Here is a 21,699-nt window from a genome sequence, read left to right on the forward strand (position 1 = left end):
ATATAACCTACTCCTTACTTGGAATAATATTAGTCCTACCATATCCCCATGTGTGTGTGTGTGTGTGTGTGTACATCAGCGGACTGCTGGCAGTTCCAGTAATGAACTGGAGATAGCCTGCTAGGTGTGACAGGAATAAGAAAAGGTTTATTATCATTTCAGGAAAGAGCCATGATGGCATTGACATGCATCCATCTCTCCTATTAAGCAGATGATGTGCTTAAACCTGCCTGAATTTGAAAGAGGAAGTACAGAAAAAAAATCAATCAAAGGGGACATCACAGGTTTGATGGATAATTTGCTTCACAGCTCTTATCTGATATTCAATTAGCTTAGAAGTGCAGCATGTTCTCTTATAGTCTATCTGCCTTTCAACTCTTAATAATAGTGATCATGAATGATAGACTAGGAGACTACATGCATGAAAATATGAATATTATAGGCTACTAAAATGCTACAGGGCTTACTATTTTTTTTTCATACAAGTAGTAGAAAATTTTTTTCATATGTATAGCCTATATAGGCCTATAAACAACATAGGTGACGACCCCTAATTTAAATGACAAGCAAAGTGCAGTCTATCAACAAGCAAAGTTCTCGTGCATAAACTATAGCTATCATGTGACATGTGGGAGCAATGAGCTCAATCAAGTTTGCCGTTAAGGTCTTGCCCATGGTGTTAAATTAGCAAATTGATTTTGCCATGTCATTAAATAGTTAAATAGTAAGACTTAAGACTTTGCACTTTGCCCCCACAGTGAGCTCATGGAATGACCTTTTTTTTCTTGCCCATTCTTTAGAAACATATGAGCTGTGGTGTCCATCAGCCAAGTTAAGTTACAGAGTTACAGATTTAAGGACCTGCGTACGCCTGGAAGGACTGCAGTAACACCAGGTCACTTGAGTGGATGTGGAAAGCAGAGAAGAGCACCTGAGACTCCTTGTCGGAGTGATTTCGGGTGTGTGAGTAGTAGTGAACTGCCTCATTAGCAAGCAGAGCTGGGTCAGGTAGAGATTAACTGTTGCCCCCAGGGGCTATCCTGTCCACCTGAGTGGTACTCAGCCCAGCACTGCTGGACCCTAACACCTTCACACGCCCCCCACCCCACCCCTGCTGAGAGCCAGAGAGAGGCATGGGTTGTGGGGGAAGCAGAACCGACGCCCTGGAGCCTCGCTACCTGGAGAGCTGGACCAAGGAGACGGAGTCCACGTGGCTGAACAGTACGGACACGGACATCCCGCTCTCGTCCATCCAGAGCATCCCTTCGGAGAACTCCTCAGACGCGAGCTTCGCCCCTGAGAAAACGGCTAACATAGGTGAGAGAGAACATTGTGATCGTCAATGTTAAAGGAATTATCCGGAGTAAAATGCACTTTAGATCAATTTACGGATGATTGGGAGTACATACGCTGAGTTGACATCAAAATCATGTCATTCGGATGTGTTTTGAGAAAGTTCGATTTTACCGTTTTTAGTCAAAACTCGTTAGCCTGGAAGTGACCAGGGCATGTAATTTCGCCTACAAAACCTCTTCTACAGTTCCAAACAACATTACACTTACGTGGTAGTGAGTAGAGGGTCCCTAAAGCCAAACCGAAGTATCCCGAGGTCTTTATGTGGTCGGATAGAGAGTCCAGAATGAATTTCATCAAGCCAGTACCTTTCCGGAAATGTTGCTGCTGCAGCTGGCATCTTTAGGGGAAAGTCCGTAGGAGTCGATTGCATCACGTCGTTGCACGACATCATGTCATGTGACATTTCAAAATTCCAACCTGTTAGTAAGCTAGGGTTTGCTGTTGCATACAACTTCATTTCAATTTCGAAAGAAATACTGGACTATGTTTTTTTTTTTTTTTAAACGGCGATGAAATTGTGAATTTCCAGAGCGTGTTACTCCACACTCGGCAATCGACTCCTACGGACTTCCCCCTAAAGATGCCAGCTGCAGCAGCAACATTTCCGGAAAGGTACTGGCTTGATGAAATTCCTTTAATGTTATTGTTAACATTTAATTTTTAAAGGATTTAATTCCTTTAATGTTATTGTTAATGCTATATAGTCTATAGCTTCCATGCAGAAGTGTAGTGACTAATGTCCACTTTCTGTACGTTCTCTGTAGGCCTACCGCTACAGACCGCATTGGCCAGAACCATATTCCTTGTGTGTCCACATAAATCGGATTCTGGGCTAACATATAGGCAGATAAGCTAGTTCTTGGCACTGCAGAATGTACAATGTAAATTATAAATTATAAAACACATCCTATCTTCAGTCATATCCATAAAACAAATTGAGCATATTGTGCCAATCATATTTATAAATGCTTTTAAGTTAACCATACTGGGGCTGGGCGTGAGAGAGGAAGGATGAGGTAGCCTACTATCTAATGCACAAGACATGCAGTTTCCATGGCAATGGCTACAGCCAGGCCACACAACACTCTGGATGGTGGTGCACTTGGTCCTGGGCAATAGTCAATGAGAAGGCCCTTATCTGAGGAACCACAATAGATACCCTTTTATGGGGAACAGAATAACCACCGCTGCTAGTGTTCTGTGTGGTTACGGCTGGGAAGACAAAAGGGCTTAGGCTGTGAGAGCAATAGGCAGAGTTATCGTTTGACTTGTCATATGTGGTGGGTTAATTGACAAATATGTCTGCTTTGGGAAGTGGTGGTGCCTGGTTTCTTTACTTTATATTCAAAATTAACCCATTTATTTATTTATTTTGTTAGTTGTTTTTATTCACATGATTTTGACAGCCTTGACTACAAAGACACTGTTGGTGAATGCCTGCACAAGGCTACAAGACCAATTCTTTTGGTCATTACTGGATTGTTTGGTTTTCCTCATGCAGATCCTATCTTTCATTTGAGCAGTTTTGAGAGTGCGCTTTGAGAACACCCACTGGCCGACTTTACTGCCGGAAAATTCCCCACGTCTGATCTCACAGCGTGGATGCATCTGAAAATAGGACAGTTAAATCGCACAGATCAAAGCAAATGGTAGCTGAACATGATTTCTGGGCAGCACGGTCACTTAAAAACACACTTTGAAAATGTATATTTAGGCAGTTGTGAAAAATAATGAATAAAGTTTGCTGGTAGCAGCTGCTAGGTCTGCAATGATATTGTTTAACTTTATTTAATTCAACAATATCAAGTAGTCTTACATGAGAGAATGAAACATGTCTGCCCAGACAAATCTGCTTGCTGACCATAAGAAGTCCATTCAAAAGACATTGTTGATAACCGACCCTAATAATGTTTAGTTATTTACAGTAAAGTATTGTAAAACTAGCTGTCAGGGAAAATGTTGCTTAAGACCGTCACATATAACAAAAGAAGTCATAGAGTATCGTCTTACATAAATTATTATTATTATTACTATTATTATTACTATATTACTTCTTATTACTACTACTATTACTATTATAGCTTTTCAACTTTATTTGAAACAATATATTTTTAACTAATGTAGTGGTCATATACTGTAAGTTGCTTTGGACCATAACTGTAAATCTGTGCATCCTGTTGTTTATGTTGTCAACTCCATTGGTGTTCCAATAACACTGTGTTCGTTGGTGTTCCTGCCGACAGACTTCTTTGATGACGGTCTGCCGGCCCCTGCCCAGGCCTACCTGAAGGTGTGCTCTGCCATATCTGAGGTGGCCCTGGTGGACACCAAAGCAGGGGTCAACCCTGGGTCAACCATCCCCCCCCATGAGCCTGTCGTCTCCCCTGGCGCCACCACTGTCCAGAAGAGAAGTGTCTTATGCACAGAAGAGATAGTGAGTACCCCTGCTGTTAGAGGTGGTGCTCCACTACACTGCACCCTTCATTTTTTATGGGATATTAACACAAGTAAACACAGGTAACAAGTAATTAATAAGCAAAAAAACAAAGGCAAAAGTAGTAAAAAAAGTGATAAAAGTAATAAAAGACAGGGTAGAATAATTTTCAAGGCAGATTCAGAATTTGTAACTCAGGGTAGTTAGCAGAAAACATCTGAGAACAGTTTGGTCTTAAGAGTGTGTCCATGAGAGGACCAGGCGGGGGTGATACATGCTTGTCACCGATTTTGATGAAACTTGGCCAGTTTAAAGGGTCCACCTAAAAACTCAAAAAGCCAAAATAGTACAAAATTTGAAACAACCCAGGGGGAGTTAGGCCCCCGTCCTTGTTTTAGGCCAAAAAAACAAAAAAAAAGGCCCAAAATTGCATACAATGTTGACATCCCTCCTGCTGTCAGATTTAAACACAGCAAAGTAACAATCCATGCCATCAAAGGTGCATCCAAGGTTAGTTTAAAACTGGAGTTACAAGGCGTAAGGTGTGACGGGTGTCAGTCCAGGACTGCACATGTCCACTATGTCACATACGTTTTGGCGAATACCCAAAAAATAGCAATATTCAAACCTGAATATCTCCGATGAGCAACCTCCTTTTTTTAAAATCCTTTCTGCACATGAAAGGGCCATCTGTGGACTTCATAAATCAAAAGAAAAATGCTCGGCCTTTTTATTATTTTTTTCGTGGTAACCGCCTAAATAGTGTGATCCAGCCAGTGTTTTCAAATACATATCTACTTCAATGATTGGTTGAAAAATAATGCTTAGGTCATTTATGGTGGACAAATGGAGATATATTATCATTAATCATGTCTGCTGATCAAATCCAAGCTACATTTAATGTCCTAGCTGAGTGCAATATATTCCTTAAGGTAGCTCAAAATGACATCATTGGGTGACATACACCAGTATACCCGTAGGTCTAATTTTTGCAAATGTGATATCTCCAACATATCTCAGGGCTATCAAAATCCGATGTTGATCCGTCATCACTGCACCCTCGATTGACGTTTACCACAGTTGCCTAAATATGTGCTGATTCTTTGAACTTTTTTGAACACAGATCCGCTGTTCATAAGGCCATAGCATAGGGCCTACATATGCACGTACTGTTTGTACAACAGGGCAGGAGCACGCAAAATACATCATTCAATCTCTATGGACGAAATTCTAGCTTGACCCACCGGCAAACGCGCCGAGACCAGGTCGGGGGCCCCCTAGCGGCTCGGGGCTCCAAGCAGTTGCTTGGTTTGCCTGTTGACAAGGTGCGCCTCTGGCAAGTGGCTAGGGAGAGAGTGTAGCTTGCTTTGGAAAGGGCTTTTCACTCACAGATAACAAATTAATTTGAATTTGATGGTCAAAGGTCATAGTTCAAGGTCATTGTGACCTCACATTCTTGTGAGGAATGCCTATAGGAAGTTTTTTTTTTTCTTTCAAATTCGGCACACACAGTCACTTATACTCAAAGATGAACTGATTGGATTTGAGTGGTCAATGTTACTGTGACCTCTCAAAAACAACAGCATGGGTCTACTGTATTTTTACACCTTGAACACAATATCCTGGAAACACCTTGAGGGAGTTGTTTCAAATTTAGCACAACTTAGGCCCTGTACACACATACCAAGATATTTTATGTTTGGGTCTTCCGTCCACACGTAAACAGTGTTTTAGCCCACACAAATATTTTTTAAAAACCTTCTAAAGAGAATGCTGGTTTACTTGGATCTGTGGACATCCAAAATGGAGATTTTTACAAACAAGTATATAAGTATTTATTGTATACTCTTTTGATCCCATGAGGGAAATTTGGTCTCTGCATTTATCCCAATCCGCGAATTAGTGAAACACACACAGCACACAGTGAACACACGGTGCAATACAGAACACACAGTGAGGTGAAGCACACACTAATCCCGACGCAGTGAGCTGCCTGCCACAGCGGCGCTACAGTAAAACAGTGAGGGGTTAGGTGCATTGCTCAAGGGCACTTCAGCCGTGCCTACTGGTCACGGTTTGAACCGGCAACCCTTCGGTTACAAGGTCGAAGCACTAACCAGTAGGCCACGGCTTCCCCTTGTGGACAAGGACATGATGGTTACTTTTTTGGTATTGAGTGTTCGTATATATAGCAAGTCAGTCAGTGCTCTCCTGGGCTTTACTTGTTTTGTAGCCTACTGTACCTCGATGTCCATCCATCGTAAAAACATGTCTGTAGACCCTGCTTATTAGTACAAGTTATTTTAAAGCAGAGACTCTGACATGGTATAACCACCTACAGTAGCTTCATGTTAGGGTCCCACAAGGAAACGTGTCTGAAACATTGAAAACATGATAATGTACATTACTTGTGAATCTGTTTCTATTGCATGCCATATGACCAGTGGTTAAAGTGGGATTTGGCAGGTGGGGGAACCCTAAAATCCAGTGTCGGTGCAACGGGGAAAAATGACTCACCGTTGGACAACATATTGAGTATCGTGGTGTAGCAATACTTTTTGGACAAGAATTGATAGCTTCTTGGTCACCTCTGTACGTGAAAATTAACTCCCCATTTATTTTAACAATATCATCAGCTGTATCGTTGGTATGAAAGAATATATTTATTATTGAATTATCCGAGGTGGCGGAACTGTGTTCCTCCCACTTTAACTCCTGTCTGCTGCGTTGGGCTAATGGAACAGTGCTAATGGAGTAATGCCAAGCTAGATTAAAATTTTTCCATGTTAAAACCATTTATCACATGAAAAATAACAAGGTTATTATCATGTCATAATAACAATAATAACAATACTCTGTGTTTTCAGGATATCATGTTCAAGTTATAAAAATATTTTTTAGTGAATAGTGAAATAGTTTTTTTTTGTGAGGTCACAGTAATATTGACCTTTCACCATCCAAATATAATCAGCCACAAAACTTCTGTTAGACCTTTTTTGAAGACGGTCACTGAAAGGAGCTGTAACAAATATCGGAGGCTGCTGAAAAGGCAAGCCAATTGCTATGGCACTCACATGCTATTTGGGGTCATGTTGTAACCTGAATTGACTGAGACGCTGCTGCTGTGTTTCTGGAGTGGTAGTTGTTGGGCTTGCGTGCCGGCTGTGTATGTTGTTGATCAGGTCATAAGTGTCCACAGTAATGAAGAGGAATGGCTGAAGAATTTGTGACATTGATTGGTAGTTGGTATCTAAATATTTGTTGGTATTTGTTGGTGTCTGCATCAAAGGCTTGCGGTTTGACTGGGTATGTTAATGATCAGATAATAAACCACCACAGCAATGAAGAGGATTGACTGAAGAATGTGTAGGTATTTGTGGGTGCCCATTTATGTTGCTGATTGGATCAGAAACTGTGGGAGCAAAGAAGAGGAATGAACAAAGACTTTGGTGGTACTTGTTGGTGCCCTCATCAAGGGTTGGTGTTTTGTTTGTTGTATAGTTGCTGATGGGATCATAAATGGCCACAGCAAAAAAGATGATTAACTGAAGAATTTGTTGGTATTTGTGGGTGCCCGTATCATGGGACTGCAGTTTGCTTGGCCATAGCAAAGAAGACAAATTACCAAAAAATGTGTCGTATTGGTTGGTAGACAACCTATCATGAGTGTGGAGGGAGCTGGGTCTGAGATGCCAGATACCACTGTTGAGCCTTCTGGAGGTCACCGATGAATGATGAAGTGAATATTTGTACCAAATTTGATAAAAATCCCTACAGGCATTTATGATATATAATTTTCTCAAGAATGCAAGGTTCTTGACCTCAACCTTTGACCACCAGATTCAAATATTTGTTATCTGTGAGTCAAAGTGAATAGTTGTATCACATATGAAATTGTGTCAGGGATTTTTTTTAGATTTATCCACCACAAAGGGATATACATAAGGTCAGTGACCTTGACCTTTGGCTACCAAAATGTTACAAGTTATTATTTGAATCCAAGTGACTGTTTCTAGCCCTGAGATATGTTGGAGACATCACATTTGCAAATATTGGACCTACGGGCATACTGGTGTATGTCATCCAATGATGTCATTTTGAGCTACCTTCAGGAATATATTGCACTCAGGACATTAAATGTAGCTTGGATTTGATCAGTAGACATGATTGATGATAATATATCTCCATTTGTCCACCATAAATGACCTAAACATTATGTTTCAACCAATCATTGAAATAGATATGTATTTGAAATCACTGGCTGGATCACACTATTTAGGCGGTTACAGCGACAAAAAATAATAAAAAGGCCGAGCATTTTTTCTTTTGATTTTTAAAGTCCACAGATGGCCCTTTCATGTGAAGAAAGAATTTTGAAAAAAGGAGGCTGCTCATCGGAGATATTCAGGTCTGAACATTGCTATTTTTTGGGTATTCGCCAAAAGGCATGTGACATAGTGGATACGTGCAGTCCTGGACTGACACAAGTCACACCTGTGTCAGCCGTGGCCCACTGGTTAGCACTCTGGACTTGTAACCGGAGGGTTGCCGGTTCAAGCCCCGACCAGTGGGCCGCGGCTGAAGTGCCCTTAAGCAAGGCACCTAACCCCTCACTGCTCCCCGAGCGCTGCCGTTGAAGCAGGCAGCTTACTGCGCTGGGATTAGTGTGTGCTTCACTTCACTGTGTGCTGTTTGTGTTTCACTAATTCACCGATTGGGTTAAATGCAGAGACCAAATTTCCCTCACGGGATCAAAAAAGTATATATACTTATACTATACTATATACCTTACGCCTTGTAACTCCAGTTTTAAACTAACCTTGATGGCATGGATTGTTACTTTGCTTTGCTGTGCTGTGTTTAAATCTGGCAGCAGGAGGGATGTCAACATTTTATGCAATTTTGAGCCTTTTTTTGAGGTTTTTTGGCCTAAAACAAGGATGGGGGCCTAACTCCCCGTGGGTTGTTTCAAATTTTGTACTATTTTGGCTTTTTGAGTTTTTAGGTGGACCCTTCAAACTGTCCAAGTTTTATCAAAATCGGTGACGTAGCATGTATCACCCCTGCCTGGTCCTCTCACGGACACACACTTAAGTCTAGATTTAAAACTGGCTACAGTTGGGGTTGTCATCCGAAAGTTGGTTCCAGAGCTGAGCTGCATAGCAGCTAAAAGCTGCTTCACCATGTTTAGTTCTAACAGTAGATTTTACTAACAGGATTTTCACCTGGGACCTGAGAGAACAAGAAGGTGTGTACTGCTGAAGCATGTCTGATAAGTATTTAGGTCCTGCTGCATTTACTGATTTATAAACAAGCAGTAGTGCTTTAAAGTCAATTCTGTGACTTACTGGAAGCCAGTGCAGGGAGAATTGGAGTAATGTGGTCAGTTCATTTAGTTTTTGTTAGATTCTTAGCTGTTGCATTTTGTATCACCTGAAGCTGTTTGATAGTCTTTTTAGGAAGGCCTGTGAACAGTCCATTGCAGTAATCAACCCTGCTGGAAATAAATGCATGAATGAGTTTTTCTAAATTATGTCTTGACATCAGCCCTCTAAGTTTGGCAATTTGGCATTAAAGTAGAAACTCTCATCATTGTGAGGTTTGTTCAATAAAATTTGAATGATACTCTAACGGTTGATGACTTGAAAATGATACTGACTGTCATTTGCATCAACTACTGTATTTAGGAAAATCTGAGAAAAATGTAATTTGCATAATAATTTGGAATGCAGTGTATACCTTTTTAATTACTATTTTTAATTTATTCTTTAAAGTTGAGCTGGCTCTTGAGCAAAAAGAATTGCATTACTTATCACTCATTTTATGAGTACATTGTGGTAAAGACAGTCAAAGTCATTGTGGTCAATGTGGAAATTTGAAAGACTTTCCACTGATATGCCAATGCTACATTTGACCTTTTTTCCTCACTCATGAGTCTTCATACTAAAAGCTGATATAATTTATGTTTAATGTTCTCAGAATTACATCATGGTGGTAAGACAGGAATTGTTTTCTTTTCCAACTTCTAATGCTATATTGGACCTTTCTTTCTCCCTCATAGACCAAATGGCAAGACAACAAGATGTCCACCAAACAGGTGACCATCACTGTGACCCAAAGCATCCGTCAGGTGGACAAGAGTGGGAAGATCAAGGAGAAATCGCACACCACGTACGAGGTAATGACCCCCGTGGAGACTCTCAAGGACGTTGTGGTGGACTCCACTCTGAAATAAGTCCCGAGCAGGTTTTTTCCCGAGGGGCTTTGACGAGAAGCATGCCCGTCTGAGTCATTCACTGCTGACTGATGGATGATGAACACAAGTGCTGTATGTGCTGGTGGGCAGATGGGGACCAAACAGAAAGGATGGAGACGGCACTTAATAATCACTCTCTTACGCTTCTATCTTAGTAAATTAAAAAAAAGGGCCCTGTAGTGGTTTTAATTGTGTGTTTTTTCAAAATGATTATTTTTGACGTCAGCCACTTTGATGGTTCACTGTGCGAAAAAGAGATACTTGAAAAGAAAAGAAGAAAAGGACATTCTGCTAAAAAAAAAAAAAACTTGTTGTGCGAATCATCACTGTTGTTGGTTATGATTAGTTTCAACGTGACTGGGGAGGTAAGAGTGCTCCAAATCCTGCCCACCCTTACTGGCACAATTCTGGACAAATTCTGGATTTCTTTGATTCTTATATTGGAAGGATGACAATCAAGTCACGTGGATTGTGAACATGATCAAGCCTTTAGATGCCTCAAGACCCTGGTGAAGTCTAATCATGTGGATATGTTTATAACACTGAAGCGCAGATTAATAGTAATAGGTTTTAACGGCTATTTTGTATTATGTGAATTTAGTATACATAATAAAAACAATCACTGAAGTCATAGCTGGACTTTTAATGAGTCAAGTTGACAAATAGGAGTTAGACATTTCCAGCATAAAGTGATCCCAATTCTGTTTTACATAACTGTGTTTTGGGTACTGAAATAGACAAAGAGCAAGAGCACCCTGTTCAGTCTGATATGCTCTACATGACGTGAACAGAATCCTTTCACTGACATATGTTTGTGCTGTTCTGACCTACATGGTTCCCAGTGATGTTTGTGTGTATGTCTGCTCATCTACCAAGAACATGCCTTGTTGTGTGCAAAATAACATTATCTTGGCCTACATTTATGATTCACATTTCCAGTCAAAAGCTTAATGCATTCAATATTAAACAGTACCAACAAGAGCAAAATTATTTTCAGCTTACATGTTCTGGACAATAATGTACATCCCTTTGACATATAGGTTATAATTCGAGAGTAAAATTACCCATAACACCACACAAAGTCTGTCACACCATGGTCCAGATGAGGTACAGTATGTTGTCCGTTCATGCCTGTTGTGATTCTTATGCTGATGCTGTGCTTTGGGACAATGACAGACAGCTGTCCACTATGGGGTCAGTCCATTTTGGTCCATATTATGGGGTTTATGGTCAGCTCTGTCCTGACAGCATATGAATCTGCTTCTGCTGGTCGTACGTCACCTGTCCCGCCCTGAAGGACGGCTCCAGCCTCTCCATCCACTCCTGAACGTGGAATTCTGGGAAGAAGAATGTGATCTCCCTCTGGGCGGATTCTGCAGAGTCTGTAGGGAGAAGAGAGAGCAAGTGAAGTAAGAGGAGACTGTAGGAGAGAGAGGCAGAAGAAGGTCGGGCCTTAAGTGAAGAAGTCATGAATGCCTCTGCTGGGTACACAAAATTGCACTCCGTTATCACCCTGTGAAGACTGGTCTGGATGTACTGTACAGTAACTGGTCTGTTTTTGTTTGGCATGAAAAGATGTTAAAACCGCAATCACAATTTTGTTCAGCAGCCTTTTCCCCATTTTCCAGTTTAGGATGGGAAAGAGAGTCACCGGCAAAAGAAAAAGAAACGTCTCCTTCTTTCCTAACAAAGAGAGATGGTCAAAAGGTAGGACAAGAGTGAACTCAATGAAATGTCCCTCCGTCATCAATTTTGATTGCAGTCTTTACCCATCACCCCTAGCACTTTGCTGATACATGTCTGCTCTTTGAAGAGATTCAGCAGTGGAGCACACTAAAAAGAACATGGAAGTTTAAATGGTTCACAGTGAAGGAATATGGGGCAATCAACACTTTAATGCAGTAGCCTGAAAAAGACTGTCTTTGAGGTGGCTTTGAAACTGCATCTCTATACCTGAGCCGTGAGTAGTGTTCCTGGTGTCAGTAAGTCCAAACTGGGCTCGGATGGTGTCCGGAGAGGTATAGCGTGCCCGAAACACTTTGGTGGGACCCATTAGTTTGCGCCAGTAGCTAATTGCATCCTCCCTGGCCAGGATATATGCCCTCATTGGTCCACTAGGGAATGAAAAGATACCATCAGATACCAAGATGCCATGACAACCATTCAATGAACCCATCTTATTGTAAATGTTAAAGCACTGACATCAGTAGTTTTACAAAATGGTTATTTGTGCAGACATAAGGCAAAACACAGTTGGGAATACAGAGATTGTAAAAACCCAACCTAGAAAATATAGAGGACTGTAGAGATGAAACACTATTCCATATTATGTTTCTACATTACTGTTCTGAACAATGACACCAAAAAGAAGACAATATAGAAATGGTGTATTAGAAGCAAGCGGGTTGAATTCTTCCCTATGCTTTTGTGGTTCCCATAACAACTAAGAAGCGCAAGGGAATATGGCTACTGTAAATAGGAACTGCTCTCTTGAATTGGCTCTTGTTAAATATCACACCCTCAGGCTGAAGCAACATTCTGCTGCCCACTGACAGTTCCTCACCATCCAGCAGTCCAGGGTACTGAGGAACAGCCCAAGGACAGGCTGCTATGGTAACCACTTCACCTAAGCAAGCGAGTGACGTAAACGGCCATCTCCATCTTTTGATCAGCTTTCTAAATCCCTCGCATGTAGACACATAAGCGGCACTGAGCTCTATAAGAACTCAAACTTCGATCATGCTTGAAATTCTTACTGAAATGAAAACATGGATGGATGTGGACTTATTTTATGTTGTTGTGAGGTAAATCTGATGTGTAATTCATGACACTCTATTTTAGCAATACCGTGATAATCCTCTTCTGGGTCAGTAGTATGAGTTTCTGGGACAGATTCGGTGATGTAATACAAAGTGAAGTCGATGGTCATTATAACAGTCTTGCTTTAATCTTTGAACAATCCAGCTGCAGTTTATCAAGGGTCCTTCCATGTCAAAACAGATAACGTTGCAGCACTGTCTCAGATTTTGTACAAACCTTGTCTATGATGAATGGGTCCCAAAATAATTACATGTTAATATGTTGTGAAGACCGAAAATATTTGCACAACATTAATAAAGTATTGTATTTACAGACATTACAGACTTTGTTCTCAATCAAGGGCATTATATAAAATCAATGGGTGTAGAGTGTAATAAAAAAAAAAAAATAATAATACATTTAAAAAATCAAGGGCAAAAACATTGGAATTTAACACAAATATTTTACAGGTGTTAGTTTTGGGACCAAAACATCATGTAGACAAACTCTAAGCAAAATCTGAGACGGTGTGCAAACTATTTTCCTGGATTCGGTCTGATTTGAAACAGAATGACAATCAAGGAAATGATTCTCTCTCTGTGTGGTAAAAGCTTGGAAGCAGTATGTGCACAGCACAAGAAATGCCTACCTTGACATGAACTCAACAAGCCTTTGATAGAAGAACCGCCCTGAGGACATGAGAATAACCAAGATGATTTGTGCTGCCAAAATAGCATATTTCCGGCAGCAGCATAGTATTTTCAGGAAACTCTGTACTAAGAACAGCCGTGCTGTAAAAGTTCATGGAACTAAGCATAACTTCTTTTATGGCAGCCTATGACAGCTGAGTTACAGTCATACAAACTTCAACTACGTTCAGCATGTTTCATATCTTCATTCATGTTTTATAAAATAGCTTCATACACAAACTACCCTCCAGGATGATGTACATGTCAACATCATGCTCAACTTTTTTTTTCCATCTGTAAGTTAGTTTTTCACACCAGAATAAGACTAATGTAAATGGTAAATGAACTGCATTTCTCCAGCACTCTTCTCCTCCGCTTTACAATTTACAACAAGCACTTTACAATTGTATTCCTTACACTCACTCATAAACGGCAGAGACTGCCATGCCAGACAGCAACCTGCACATCAGGAGCAGTTTTAGGGTTCAGTGTCTGCTCAAGGTAAATGTTCAATAGAATGCATTGAGCACATTCCTGATTTATGTTGATAGCCATAAAAACCTCTACCTTCATGTTCAGCATAAAACCTCTCTGAGTCTTGTCTTTGCCACACTAAGTCCTTCGACTTGACAATACTGAATTTGTGTTCCAGTATTTTCTGATGGAGAGCCTGGTAAGAACAAAAGAAAAACAGAGAATATAACTTGTCACAGAATTGAACTTGACTAGAAACTATTCCCCTGACACCTAATCAAAATTCATGGTGCTGCATTGGCTGAATTTAGAGGGTTTAGAATGTTGCATTATGAAGCATGCTGCAAACACAACATTGCAAATAAAATGAAAATGCACATATTTTATGGTGACTCCTCCAGTTTTGATAGGCAGGCAATGTGTAACCAGCCCACCGACGTGTGCCGTGCGGGTAATTTGCTAACGACGGATGAACATACAATAGGTTACAGTAGGCTATGTCACAAAAATGGAATTTGATTCCCACCTCCATGATAAGAGGATGCGCCACTGCATCCGGTTTGATTACCGCAAGGGTGAGCTGCAGGGCTTTTCCATATCGTAGGCCTAGGTGTCCTAACGAACCCATGCTCAATTACTGTAAAACAGTTCATATCAGCATGTTAAGACAGAACACTTATAGTTGAGTAGGACCAAGATAACACTCAACGTTGAACACATTTGGCCAAAATCGATACCATTTTCAAATCTGAAGACGTTACTGTTATAAAACAGATAACCCGCTGACAACATTCCTCGAGTAGGATTGCACGAATAACATAACATTGCAAACAAATAAAGTTAGCTATTGTATTCAGGTGGCATTCGATAAAACAGAAAGGGTAAAACACAACTTGCACTACACTAGCTAAATGAAGAAGACTGTCGTCTTGTTTTATTTCATTCATATGGTTTAAAAGCTTAAGTCAGTGTAACTTTTGAGTTGACCAAGGTTACCTTTGAAAACTATCAATACGTCCCAGATTTGTTCAAGAATAAGCTGTCAAAATAACATAAATGTAAACAGCTGGGCGTAGAGCGCGCACACAGCACAGGTGGTCCGTCGACATTTACAATCCCCTGAAAAACATCCTTCTAACTTCAGTTCCATGTATTATCTTAATGTACTTTTGTGTTGTTGGACTATTCTTCTGAATGGAGGTACATCGAACACGTACATGAAATGGAAATCATTCCACATTTAAAACATATAGATATACAGTATTTATTTGAAATCGTATCACTTGAACATGCATTAAATCAGTTAGACAACAGACAGTTTGGAAGACTACTCAGTATGCTTGAATATAAAAATGCAATGGTAGTAGGCATAATGATTAGGCTATAGGCCTAAATGTTTCTTTTATGTTTTTTTTTTTATTTAGGTGAAATTATAGAATTCTATATTAAATTCACAAATGGGTTTTCAGATTGTCAGTCACAATACCAATTCATAGGCCAATGTGTGGATTATCCACTTAGCAAAAATAAACATAATTTTGGTCTGCTTTGGCATGACAATGACTGAGTCAGGTTTGTGAAAGATGCTATCTTATAAAGGTGACATTTAAGAATTGCAACCATTACCTCTCGTTCTTTCTTTCTCTCTCTCTCAGTCTGTGAGAGAGGGTAAAGGAGACTAAATGCTTAACCCACCTGCTTCGACCATGTGACCTTTAGCATGTGACCTCAGATGACTTCACAGCTGTCATCTCTTTTGGAGGGATGCAGAATATGTGTGAGGTATGTTCAAGAACATAGGCTGACAAGTCAGGATGACACTAGTGATAAAAAGAAAACTCCAATATCAAAGTATCAAATACATACAAATATATCTAATTTCCTCATCAACACAAATGTGCACAGCCAATCATTCATGGATTGCTTATATAACATCATAAAGTAATCTTTTTGTTCAGATGTTTCAATACTTCTCTCTCTCAGGATTCCATGTGTATTTAGGGAAATAATGTTGTGTGGTCTCACTCAGAAGAATAGTAACAGATGTAACATATTTCCACAATTTTTTTTTTTTTCATTTTCCAAAGTAAGAGTATAAGAGATAATCATGGTTATTCAGCTGTGCACATTAATGTTATTTGTATGTGAGGTGAGAAGGTCTCACAGCAATTCATTGTTAAACTGTTTTGCAAGCGCTTGCTAGCTACCATCATAAATGGTAAATATACCCCCCAGTGACCTGATGAACTCAGTACCCCGGGAGGCTCACAGTGTTGGACATCACTGCTCCCCTTGTCAGTGGAAGAGCTGACAACCTTTACAACAGGGGTGGCTGACACCAATTAAGACAGCATACGTCATCCCAATTTGACACCCAACTTGTTTCATGTGTCGTTGCCAATGAAATGTGGAAGGAGGGGGCAGATGTTCACTTCCTGTTCCATGACCATTTGGTAACTGGGCCATGGAACCTACAGAAAAATCTATTCCTATCTATTTAGACAATAGAAAACCCAATAAAGCTCCTAGAAAGAAATATGTGTTATTCAATACATGATACAAATTCTTTTCTGAGATTCTTTACTGAGATTAAAAATGTAATAAAAGACTAGATTGGATAAATTACAGTTGAACTTTAACAAACCATGTAATTAGATCATTACCATAGTATTTCTTTGTAAACCCCTTTGAAGGCTCTTGTCAGATGTTTTCTATATGTTGCTTCTGCTGTTTCTTCATTTCAAACTCACGTGAAAGAAGTGGTCTCCTCTTCTCCACTCCTCCACAGGATTCCCACCTGTTTTGAACTTTTAGCTTAAACGCATCTGACCTTTAACCTTTCTACTTCTATCCCCTTTTCAACGTGGGACAGGGTTCCAGCGGACAGCTGTATCAACCAAAGGCAGGAGCAACTGGCGTGCCCGATGAAGGACATCACCTCCAGTTATCCAGCAGTTAATGAGTGGACACTGGGTTATATTTCTACAATTATAGTGGTTATCTATCCAAATCAATTAGGTTGTAATATGGACAATTTACCTCTGCACATCGCAACACAAAGACATATCCTTTAAACTTAGAACTAAATTGCAAGCTGTAGTTGTTTCTTCCAACGTATTTATATTGTTTTGATGTATTTGTTCAAAGAATAGCCGAGCCAGGCCATAGGCAAGTTTCCATCTGAAAAATATAACAAATCACAATAGGATGATAGTAGGCTACACACTCTATTGCCAGTAAATTGTATTGTGAATAGGTTATGCATGGAATCTGAGGAATGAAACCTCAGCATCAGCATAAAGACATTTAACAATCAGCATGAACCAGTACAGATTAGTCAGTAGTTTAGTTTGAGTATAACTACTTCTCTTTTTTATACCCATTTTCTTTTTCTCCCACGGTATTTACTTGGCAAACTTTCTGTTGAACAGGAATGCAGTAGAGCATATGCTTCTGTATAGTGTAACTGTAGAGCACCAACACATGTTCACGTGTTGAGCCAGGGAGTGTTGGTCTTTTAGAGTCACCCATCCCTGTTGAAACACCACAAACAAATGTGCACCAGCGAGAGTGGATTTTTGCGTGACTAAGGCTAAGGGTATCACTCTTGAGACAGCCAAGAAGTGGTGCACCTGCTGTCAAGACGCTGGCGTAGGAGTCAGCTGGCTGATGCAAGGCCTTAAGGAACATCCTGGGGGTTTCTCCTTGCCATCCTTGCCTTGTGCTTACTCTAGGATTCAACTTCAGGCCTTGAGCTATATCTAAAGCACTTTGAGACCTGACCATTTCTATTTTTTATGTAACATTTTTGTATGTTAATCAATGAAATTGAACCGAATTGAATTAATCATCCTTGAGCACAGTGAAAGGTTCCATGTATGAGGCAACTGGAGGAGGCATCTCTCTCCCTGTCTAAAGAGGGAAGCCATCCCACCCAGCCTAACAAGAACTCTAATGGAGACAGCTGTTGGGGGTCCAGTGCTGGGGGGAAGCTCCCCCTCTGCTTTTTCGGAGGGGAACTGTTCCGAGTTTTCGCTGTCTCGGGGGAAATTATATCACATCCTGAGAGTGACATGATCTCTCTGGAGAAGGAAGAAAAAATAAAACTCACTTGAATAAATCGGCCTGGCCATGGCTATAGCTGGCAAATCTGTGTGACAGAGGGGAACAACGTTATTAGCGCGTTGGGGCCCAGTTTGAGTGGCCAGGGTTTAAAAATAACCCCTCCTCACCCAATTTGGAACTGGCATGCCACTCAAACAGTGATCAGACACCTCTGTTTTTCCTGAGATGTTTTTGTTAATGTTTTAAGGAGCACTGGCGGCCCATTGTTAGGTTAATGCAGGGCCGTAGTCACCATAGACATTGAGGGGGACGTGTCTCCCCCAATATTCAAATATGACCAAAATGTCCCCCCCAATATTCGGACATAGAAAAATAAAGAAAGAATAAAGCGCTTTACTAGGCCTACAGGAAACCAACACGTATCTGAAATGTAATCAAACGTAAATAACGCACAAATTAGTGACCTATGGTTCCAGAATAGCCTACACCCCTGAGTGGTTTGTCCTGGTGATTTTCCGTTTTTCGTTAGTGGCGTGTGCTATCAAAAGCTTCCATTTACTGCACCCTACTGCGGTGAGGTAGGGCTGTCAACAATATCGCAAAAGCTACCGGTACAATTTTCACAAAACTTCTTGGAAAGGTGTAGCACAGGCTAAGGAAATCCCATACATGTTTGGAGCCGATCAGACTGAAAGGGAACATTTTCCATATTGTAGCCTATTCTCGCAATGATAGCGAAAGTGAAACGTTTTATTTTAAATGATGAATTTGTGCAAGCCTGTCATTTCTTTCACGTCTTTCAACATAAATAATGCATTCATATGCTAGTAGTAATGCCAGAAATTACCGTGTATAGGCCTCTTAGAAATGATTGTTGCATCTTGCATATTATTTAGATGCACACGCAATCGCGCATCCATGCAGGCAAAACGTAATCAAATGTGGCGATGTTTACAATACGTGATAGCCTACAGTTAATGTGAATCGCGGACAATAACCAAAGAAAGGAATTTGCACCTCCATTCACCAATTAAAGGCTGTAGTAGGCCTAGTGTTTCTACATGTTGGCACAAAATGTCATTTCTGTCAGAAGCCAGTCTATAATGCATACAGGTAACACGAGGTGAGTCAGACAGAAGAGGGGCCTGTCTTAGTAGCCTATTCCTGAATCTTGTCCCTTTCAAACTACGTTAAAATTGTGTGATTAGCCGCCAGCATAATAAAATCTAAATTAAAAGACAAAATCTTATTAGGCTCTAAACCTATGAGTCTAATCCTTAATTTAAAAAAATCTTCAGGTTTAAGTAATAAGTCAAAGAACCACATTCTGTGTAATATAGAGGTTATCATAAGATACTCTAGTTTGTAATTTCTTTTAAAGTATACATTTTGAACACAAATGGAGTCACGGGTCCAGGGATGGACCAGTGAAGTTGCTTCTTCTCCACCCTTCTCTTTTCACAAAACTCAGGGGGGGGGGGGGGGGGGATTCTGTTTGGGGGTCCCTCAGACCCCACCACAGATTTGGTCCCCCCCAATGTTGACATCATGACTACGGCCTTGGGTTAATGAGAGTGGAACCCGATGCCCTCAACAGGCCTAGAAGTTCAGGACTTAGTTCAGGGTTCTACAGAGCCCTGAGAGAATGCTAAATCTAAAGAGTGCTGTATAAATACATTTTTTAAATGAAATAAAATGACATGATTACATCAATGACGATCAGTCACCTTGTTATTTTGCCGTTTTCATGATCAATTAGCATTACATATAGGCTACTTAATAGCACATCGGCCTACTTCATTAATCAAGATGTACATCCTTAGTACATCATAGTTACTCATTTGGTTATGATGCATGTATTATTTGAATTAAACATGCACATTATGACCTACTTGAGGAAGCACTCCTTAAATTGTGCATGTTCATCTCACGCCCCCTTAACCCATCAATGCTTACTCAATATGAATTTGGTGTATCACGGTTACACGGATCAAGTGTATAGGAAATACAGCGTTATAACAATTACTGCAAAAGTGCAGTGGTACCCCCTGCCAAGGAGAAATGAGGCTACGAATGTCGGAGGCTGCTATTTGTGGAGGCTGCGTTAAGCAAAAATAGCCTGCCGAGCGTTGGGTTTCAGGCTAAGCCCCTGCTGGAGCCCCTCAATGTGCTGTGAATGGGGCCCGGCACTCCTGTTCCCTGGCCTGATTTTAGACCACAGGTGTTGACCTGTGGGGGTTGTGACGCCGCCCGCCATGCTTGCCGTAGGGGAAAATTCAGCTTTTTCTTGCCTGCCTGTTTCTCCTGCCACAGAATGAGTCAGGTGGGTCTTTTACGCTTCAGAGCCCCCCTTTCAAAAGGGATGCCGAGGACAATTACTATTGTTAATGTGTATGTGTAGGAAATAACAGTGTTGAAAATGATGGACAGTATGTGTTCATGTTAAAGTGGCACTGAACATGTATCTGCCATGGCCCACAGTTGGTTTCTTCTCTACTGTATGACAGCATAGAGGCATTTTTACATATAAAATGTATAATCTGAAAACAGTGGTTGTTTTGTTGTGATTATACTGAACTCAATGAAATAGAATGATAGGATAGTAAGATAAAGACCCAGGAGTTCTTAGCATCGACCTACAAGACAAACCTGGAAACAGACATGTGATTACTGGATTGTATGGTCAGTGGTTCAGGCATGGTTCAACATTGCTTCAGTTCTAATCTATCTCTCTCTCTCTCTCCCTCTCTCTCTCTCTTTACTGTACTAGCCTCATAAAATATAGAAAATGCCTGCAGTTGTTTCCTGGGCCCCAGCTTTGCTTTTTTTTCTCAAAAGGAACCATTGACATGCGGCGTAAAAAGGGGAGCAGTGGGGTGTAGGGTGTCTCGAGGCGAGTGCGAACAGCTGAGAGGTGTGATTTCACAGGCCTCTGTCCACCCCCCTGTCCCCAACCCCCACCCTCACCCACACCACCAAACACCCACCCCCACCCCACCCCTCCTCACACCCCACCCTTGTCATGCCCCTGATTGGGCCGGACAGCAGGCACAGGAGAGGCCCAGGCCTCTGAGGGACACCGACAGGTGAGAGGCCGCCGGCAGCATAGGGGGCAGCCCCAGGGACTAGAAAAGGCCAGGCGTGGTGTTCCTCGTCTGGGCACAGTTCACAAGCCGGGCTGGACAGAGGAGGGACGGCCCTGGCACATGCAGCCGGCAAAGGAGAGGAGCACAGCAGGAGAGGAGAGGAACAAAAAAAGGAGAGAGGGAAAGAGAGAGAAACTGAGGAGGCCAGGGAAAATGAGAGAGGTGTAGAAAATACCAGGACTCGTTAAGAAGGTGTGTTTTGGTGGCTTTTGAAGCTGGCAACAAAACTCTGAGGGGAAGGAGGAATGGCTTTGGAATAATGCTGTGAGATTTATTCGTCTCGTTGTGGGAAAGTTAGTGGCAATCTATATTTTATGGCAGTGGATTCTCATTTTATTTGATAGTTCAAAACATTAACCTACAATATGTCACAGTCATGGAGGAATAATGATAACGGGTAAAAGCCGCTTGACAGAGTTCATTTAGACTGGACATTTTGACCATTTCATTTGTCAGATTGAATTTGAAAAGATAGATACT

At 41.0% G+C, this 21,699-nt stretch overlaps 2 protein-coding genes across 2 annotated transcripts; one reads left to right on the forward strand and one right to left on the reverse strand.

Moving 5' to 3' along the window:
• The first annotated feature begins 1,133 nt into the window (after window positions 1-1,133).
• baalcb (BAALC binder of MAP3K1 and KLF4 b) lies at window positions 1,134-10,208 on the forward strand. The gene is made up of 3 exons (XM_076272727.1): window positions 1,134-1,317; window positions 3,600-3,790; window positions 9,852-10,208. Exons 1-3 carry the CDS (start codon window positions 1,134-1,136, stop codon window positions 10,023-10,025), a joined length of 549 nt encoding a protein of 182 aa, XP_076128842.1. The 3' UTR covers window positions 10,026-10,208.
• A 466-nt stretch (window positions 10,209-10,674) lies between these two features.
• On the reverse strand, window positions 10,675-15,107 carry nme6 (NME/NM23 nucleoside diphosphate kinase 6). Its single transcript, XM_076272750.1, has 6 exons — window positions 15,005-15,107; window positions 14,535-14,645; window positions 14,102-14,204; window positions 13,495-13,534; window positions 12,000-12,160; window positions 10,675-11,428 (listed from the first exon to the last, which is right to left on the reverse strand). The coding sequence occupies exons 2-6, from the start codon at window positions 14,634-14,636 to the stop codon at window positions 11,277-11,279; spliced, it is 558 nt and encodes a 185-aa protein (XP_076128865.1). The 5' UTR covers window positions 14,637-14,645; window positions 15,005-15,107; the 3' UTR covers window positions 10,675-11,276.
• Between the last annotated feature and the right edge of the window lie 6,592 nt (window positions 15,108-21,699).

The sequence above is a fragment of the Alosa pseudoharengus genome, unplaced genomic scaffold, assembly GCF_046254945.1.
Source record: "Alosa pseudoharengus isolate Yale_2024_CS ecotype anadromous, Long Island Sound unplaced genomic scaffold, YU_APseudo_1.1 YU_APseudo_1.1_scf_7, whole genome shotgun sequence".
In the NCBI taxonomy this organism is placed as follows: Eukaryota; Metazoa; Chordata; class Actinopteri; order Clupeiformes; family Clupeidae; genus Alosa; species Alosa pseudoharengus.